The 6,815-nt window shown below is 64.3% G+C and overlaps 1 protein-coding gene across 1 annotated transcript; it reads left to right on the top strand.

Moving 5' to 3' along the window:
• Positions 1 to 456: 456 nt before the first annotated feature.
• On the top strand, positions 457 to 4,974 carry PRSS16 (serine protease 16). The gene is made up of 11 exons (XM_031961642.1): positions 457 to 526; positions 619 to 755; positions 1,708 to 1,807; positions 1,993 to 2,122; positions 2,679 to 2,802; positions 2,955 to 3,032; positions 3,117 to 3,164; positions 3,737 to 4,015; positions 4,095 to 4,236; positions 4,627 to 4,773; positions 4,886 to 4,974. The coding sequence occupies exons 1-11, from the start codon at positions 457 to 459 to the stop codon at positions 4,972 to 4,974; spliced, it is 1,344 nt and encodes a 447-aa protein (XP_031817502.1).
• The last annotated feature ends 1,841 nt before the right edge of the window (positions 4,975 to 6,815 follow it).

Here is a 6,815-nt window from a genome sequence, read left to right as displayed (position 1 = left end):
CATTTTAGGGTGCAGCCATCCCGGTCTGGGGGGTCCCTTCCTCACCTTGGGCTCCTTCCAGAGCCCATTAAGCCGCCACCTTTTCTGGGACCTGGCTTGGATTCTTGGCTCTACTCCATCTGCTTATTGAACAAACCATGTCATTTTTCTGACTCAGTTTTCTCTTGTAAAATGGGGAGGGGGGATGAGCCACTAACATCTTTTCCAGCTCTAAATCTATGATTTTATGTCGGTAGCACTGAGAGATGGGGCCAGAGGAAGGAGAGCCTGCGTTTGGGGGGTAACCTGAGAAGGGGATGGGGGGGCTGCAGGTGTCTGGGCAGCTCCCGCTGGGCTTGGGGCATTCCTGGTGAGCTTGGGCTGTTCCTAAAGACGCATGTCCAGGCTGGGGGCCGGTGGGGATTATAAGGGCCCCCAGGGGAGTGCCCAGATCTTCCCCTCTCCGGTATCTGAGCCATGGCTCCTGCTGCCGCTCTCCTGCTGGCTCCGCTCCTCTTGGGGTCCCTCTGGGGGCTCTCCGCTGCAGGTGTGTCCCTCCTTTCGCCGAGGACCTGGGGGACTGCGGGGGTCCCTGGGTCTCCCAGGCTGAGCTCTGCCTTTCCTCTCGCTGCTTCCCAGGCTCCCTCTTGAGCCGGTTTGGGGAGCATGTACGGGAAGCGCAGGCTGAGCTGGGGGAGCAGAGTTCAGCGAGGGAGGGCTGGCTCTGGCAGCCCCTGGATCCCTTTAACAGCTCGGACCGGCGCTCCTTCCTGCAGGTCAGCTCCCAGGGCCTCTCTCCCCCAGCCGCCCAGGGACCTTTCCTCATCTGCTCTCAGAACACTCCTCCCCAGCATTCAGCTTCCCTCCCTGACCAGGCCCCTCACCTCAGCCCGGGCCCTTTGTCTCAGCCCGGGCCCCCTCACCTCAGTCTGGGCCCCTTGCCTCAGTCCGGGTCCATGGGCCCAGTCCGGGTCCCATTGCCTCAGCCCAGGCCTCCTCACCCCACTTCGGGTCCTGTCGCCTCACTCTGGGCCCCTCGCCTCAGCTTGGGCCCCCTCGCCTCAGCCCGGGCCCCCTCACCTCAGTCTGGGCCCCTTGCCTCAGCCCGGGCCCATGGCCTCAGCCCAGGCCTGTACCCAAATACGTTGTGGGGTACAAATCCTTTCCCCAGGAAAAGTTCCCTCCACACACATCCTGGTCCCGAGGCCCTGAAATCTCTCCCAACTTTTCTTGCCGGACCCCATGTTTTCTGCCTAAATAAACCTCCAACACCCAGAGTTTTCTCCGGCACAAATCCTGGACCATCCCAGCCCCACTCAGGGACATCCCCAAATTGTTCTCTGATAAAACATGCTAAGGGTCTGACCCGCTCCGTCCCGGGCTGGCTTGTCCCTCTGCAGGCAGGCCAGGGGTGGCCCCCTCCTGGTGCCGGATGGGCCTGCCGGGGGTTCCCTGACTCCAATCCCTATCGCTCTCCAGGAGCTCGAGGGGCAGGACCAGACGGGAGGTTAGGGCTTGAGGCTGTAGTTGAATCGGGAGTGATGGGGGGGTGGGGAGGTGGGGGGAGTGGGTTGGTGCGAGGGTGCATCAGTGACATCAGAGGTCCCCGGTTTCCTGATCGAAGTGAGAGGTAAGCCTGGGGGCTTTCTTCCTCCCTGGGGGGGCGGTGAGGAATCTGCGGCTCAGAGAGGTGAGGGTGGTGCCCTCCCTTCCTCCCGCCTTGTTCAGAGGTACTGGGTGAACGCCGGGCACTGGAGGGCCCCAGACGGCCCCGTATTCCTGCACATCGGGGGTGAAGGCAGCCTTGGGCCGAGCTCTGTGCTTAAAGGTACGGAGGCTGTGGACGGGAGCCCGAGGGCCCTGAGAAGGGATGAGGCTGGGAGAGGGGGTCCCAAGCCACGGGGGGCGGGGGGGGGAGCTCCCCATCCCAGGGTCCCTCAGGCTGAGGAGGGTCACCCATACTGCTGGGCCAGAAGCCCGGGGGTGGCCCCTTCCATCAGTTCCCTCCCTCAGGTCACCCTGGGACCCTGGCCCCCCACTGGGGGGCTCTGGTGATTTCTCTGGAGCACCGGTTTTACGGCCACAGCGTTCCCCCAGGAGGCCTGGGCCTGGAACAGTTGCGCTTCCTGTCCAGTCGGCATGCGTGAGTGGTGGGGGAGGGGGCCGAGGGGGAGCCAGGGGTCTGTCTCCCTCCCTCTGAGGGTCCGGCTGGGGCCCCTCCCCAAGGTGGAGCTGCCCCTCTCTTGGCGAAGGAGTCCCGATTCCCCGGGGACTTCCTCCTGGCTGGAAGAGGGGCCTGCCGAGCGCCGGGGTCTGCCGGACCCCAGGTGGGCATTTGCCCTTCTCGGCCTCCCCGGGTTTCTTTGCATCTCTCTCTCCCAGGGACAAGGGATGATAAGGTCATAGGTTGAGAGCAGGAGGAGAACTTGGGGACCATGGAGTGCAATGTCTTCAATTTATGGAGGAGGAACTGAAGGTCAAGCAGCTAGCCAGCCTCAGAACCCCTGGAGTGTGGAGGATGACCCCCCCCAGATGTGGAGGACCCCAGATGTGGAGGACCCCAGATGTGGAGGACCCCAGATGTGGAGGACCCCGGTTGTGGAGCACCGTGGTCCTCCTCGGGCCTGCAGATCAGTCCGACCCCTGTCCGTGGCACCTCGGCGCTTCTCCATCCCCCTTCTCCCTCTGTCCCCCTCCAGCCTGGCTGACGTGGCCTCCGCCCGCGTCCACCTCTCTCGGATCTACAACATCTCGGCCTCCAGTCCCTGGGTCAGCTTCGGCGGTTCCTATGCCGGCTCCTTGGCTGCCTGGGCCCGGCTGAAGGTCTGGGATCCTCCCCCTCTAGCCCCCGTTGGGGAGTGGGGGGTTAAGGGAGGCTGGAGAACTCGGCCAGGACGGCCTCCCCAGGAGGCCCGAGGGAGGACTGTCCCTCTTGGAGCATCCCCAGGCTCACGAGCCGGTCTCCCTCTTCCTAGTTCCCCCACCTCATCTGGGCAGCTGTGGCCTCCTCAGCTCCCGTGCAAGCCCAGCTGGACTTCTCCAGCTACAACCGGGTAAGGAGACCCCCCTGCCGAGTGGGTGCTGAGCCTGGGGCTGGTGAGGGCCAGATCTGGAGTCCTGCCTTCCCCTTCTCCCAGGGAGTGTCCAGGAGCCTGGCGGACCCCACAGTGGGTGGATCCCTGAAGGTACTCTCTGGGCCACGGGGATGTGGGGGCCTTGGGGTGGGACTGGTTACCCCGGGGCTGGCAGGGTGGGCCTAGGGGGGGACGAGCTGAAAGCCTACTGGGGACACCCCAGGGTGAGCCAGACCTCCCTCCAAAGGGAGGCCCTTCTGATCCCCACCATCCTCTCCCTTTGGGGAGCGGCGACTGACCAGGGAGGGCGAGGGGACCGTGGGCTCAGTAAGGGCCCGGAAGGCCTGGCTCTGGTCTCCTCCTGCAGGATCCTGGGGTTCCCCTTCCCTGGGCTCCGCTGCCTCCTCCAGATTTGGGGGTTCGCTTCCAAGACTCACCGTTTATCATCTGTGTGGCTTTGGCCGAAGCCTTCCCTTCCCGGGCCTCCGGGCCGTTGGGGGCAGGGGGTGGGGAGACCAGGAAGCCTCCGAGGTCCTGCCCAGCCCGGGTGCTCTGGCGGCCGGTTCCCAGGCATCTAGTTCCTAGGCGTTTGTAGCCGCGGCAGCCCAGGGGAAGCCGGGCAGGGTCCGGCGTCGGGCGTGGGGAGGAGGGAGGAAGGCATCCGACTGAGTTCCCCCTGGTAGTGCCGGAGGGCCGTGGCCCTGGCCTTCTCCGAGCTGGACCGTGGCCTGTCCGAAGGCACGGAGGCTCGGGCCGCCCTGCAGTCGGCGGTGAGGGCCTGTGGAGCCCTGGAGGCCCCGGAGGACCAGGCTGAGCTCCTGGAGCAGCTGGAAGGGCTGGTGGGGGCGGCCGTGCAGTACGACCAGCAGGCCGGCGCGCCCCTGGACGTGAGAGGCCTCTGCCACCTCGTCCTGGCCAACCGGAGCGGGGGGCCCCTGTCGGGGCTCCGGGACGCCGTCCAGGTGAGGGCCGGTCCTGCCGCCAGGGGCCCCGGACATCGGGGTCCTGGCTCCCTCGCTGAGACTCGGGTCTCTGCCGTAGCGCGTCCTGCAGGCCCTGGGCCTCCCCTGCCTGCCCAGCTCGAGAGCAGCTGCTGTGGCCGCCCTGAGGGACACCAGGCCCCGGGCCACGGGCCCTGGGGACAGGCAGTGGTTCTATCAGACGTGCACAGAGTTCGGATACTGTGAGTGACGCTCCCTGCTCCGGCCCGGGGCGCCCTGGCGAGACCCAATCCGTCCTCCATCCGCCTCGGGCCCAGGAAGCTCCCGCCACCCTATCCGTGCTGGGCCCCCGGCCACCCCCGGGGAGCGCGCCAAGGGGCCCTGCCGCAGAACCTCCAGCCCAAACAAGAACCCAAGCCCCCCGGGCGTCCTCGGCCCGACTTGGCCCTCTCCTGGCCAGCTCCGGTCCCCCAGGCCCAGGCCAGGTTTGCCCCTTTGTAGCATCCCTTCAGCACTTGGGCCCCGTGGGGCTAATCCCTGACTCCCCTCGCTGAGTCTCGGCCTGCACAGGCCCACGTGTGCCCTACGTGGACGTTTGTGGGGGGCTCTGAGACCCCCCTCTGCCCCATCAGACATCACCTGTCAGGACCCCAGCTGCCCCTTCTCCAGGCGCAGTGTGCTCTCCGCCCAGCTCCAGCTGTGTGCCCAGGTGTTCGGGCTCTCGCCGGCCTCCGTGGCCGAGGCTGTGGCCCGGACCAATACCCTACTCGAGGGGCAGGGCAGGGGCCAACCGTGTTCAACTAGGTCAATGGTAAGGGTGCATGGGGCTGCGGAGATCCTCGCTCCCAGGATCACCCTAATCGGCCCCTCAGCGTCTCTCTCTGCTGCCAGGTGACATCGACCCTTGGCACGTGCTGGGTGTGCTGCGCGCCCCGCGGCCTCGAGCCAGCAGCTACTGGGGAGCACGTCCCACTGCTTAGGACATGGTCGGCCGGTCCTCAGACCCACTTCGCCTGCGCCTGGGGCGCCAGGTGAGTGGGGACTGTCCTTTCCAGGTTCCCCCCCAAATCAGGAGGGCAGGAAGGGGAAGGCGGGAACTCCAGTTCGACCTTGCTTCCCTCCCTGACAGAAGATCGCCCGGCAGCTCGAGGTCTGGCTCCGGGAGGCAGAAATACTCGGGGAGCTCCACGAGCCTGGCGACGAGGGCAGACTTCCAGCTTCATGGAGCCATTAGCGCCTCTTCTCTCCGAGCTGGGGGACCCCAAGGAAGTCCCATGGCTCCTCTCCCCCATTCCTCACCCCCTCAGGGACCCCACTGGCAAACACACAAGTCACCATGTCCCCAATGCCGGCCACACATCCCTCCCCGTCTGGCCCGTCTCCGAGGCAGGGAGTCCAGCGCCGGAAATCTGCCCACATAGCCCCGTACAGCCACCCGTAGTCGCCATTTTCTCCACAGAACAACAAGCACCTTAGACACTGCTCACGAGCAGGCATTTACCTCGGCATCTGGAGGGTTTCTAGGCGGAGCAGCAGGATGCTCAGGGGGCAGAGCACAGATCGCGTCACCTTGTCCCCGAGAACCCAAGCCCTCCCGGCTCCCACCTCGGGGAGATCCTGGCCAGGCTCCTTCTTGAGACTGTTTCTCTGTCTGTAAACTGGGGGGAGGGAGGGGTTCGGACTAAATCATGTATAAAGTTTCTTTAAGCTCCATATCCTCTGAGCTGAATCTTTAAAAATCTGGGACTCGTTTATTAATCTCTGCACACAATAAGCAGACACCCTAAACATCTGCCCCCAAATCGGCTTTCCCCCCAAATTTCCGCTCCATCGTTATCGATTATCGCGTCTCCCATCGATTGCTTTGCAAACAGGAGCACCTGTCCCCGACAGGAGACAAGTTCATAGCCTTCCGGAGGAGCCTCGGCTACAGCGGGGCTCCCGAGAAGACTCCAGCGGAGGGAGAGGCTGAGTGTGATCTCAAAGTCTGGGATGAGCCAGTCGGACGGGGAGGTCCGCAGCTCTTCTTCCTCCTCATCCAAGTCGGCCTCGGCCTCCTCCTGGAGGGCCCGGATCTCCAGGCCCAGGGCACACAGCTGATCAAACAGTTGTATGTCCAGCCTCACTTGGTACTCCACTGTGGGGAGAAGGCACGGTGAGGTGAGGGAGACGAGGAGAGAACTGTCCAAGCACCTCCCGCCTCTGGGGGCCGGCTGCCAACGTCCGCTCCCTGCTGGCCCAGGCCTCCAGCCCAGCCTCCCCTCCCTCCCTGAGTTTTGTCCCGTAAGGGCCCTCCCCTAACTTTCTCTGGGTAATAGACAAGCCACCCCACAGTCTCCCAGAAGACAATCTAGGACAGAAAGAGTGGGGGGCGGGGCAGTGGTTAGACTCTATCTCTGTTCCATCCCTGCCCCGGTTGGTTCCAGGGCCCCAGAGGCAGGTCCCTGTGGCACATGGATCTGGCCTGGCTCAGCTCCCCGCTGTCCCCCGGCTCCCTCGGATGCCAGCCCACCCCATGTTTCTCCCAATCTCTTTCCCATCTCTGTCTCCCTCTCTTTATCTCTGTCTCTCCCCCTCTCCATCTCTGTCTCTCCCCTCTCTTTATCTCTCTCCCCATCTCTGTCTCTCCCCTCTATCTCTGTCTCTCCCTCTCTTTGTATCTCTGTCTCCCACACCCCCCTCTTTATCTCGGTCTCTCCCCATCTCTGTCTCTCCGCTCTATCTCTGTCTCTCCCTCTCTTTGCTCTCTCTCTCTCTCCCCATCTCAGTCTCTCCCCTCTATCTCTCCCCTCTTTATCTCTGTCTCTCCCCATCTCCATCT

Source organism: Sarcophilus harrisii, chromosome 3 (genome assembly GCF_902635505.1).
Source record: "Sarcophilus harrisii chromosome 3, mSarHar1.11, whole genome shotgun sequence".
Classification (NCBI taxonomy): Eukaryota; Metazoa; Chordata; class Mammalia; order Dasyuromorphia; family Dasyuridae; genus Sarcophilus; species Sarcophilus harrisii.
This window is presented reverse-complemented; position numbering and strand designations above follow the sequence as displayed.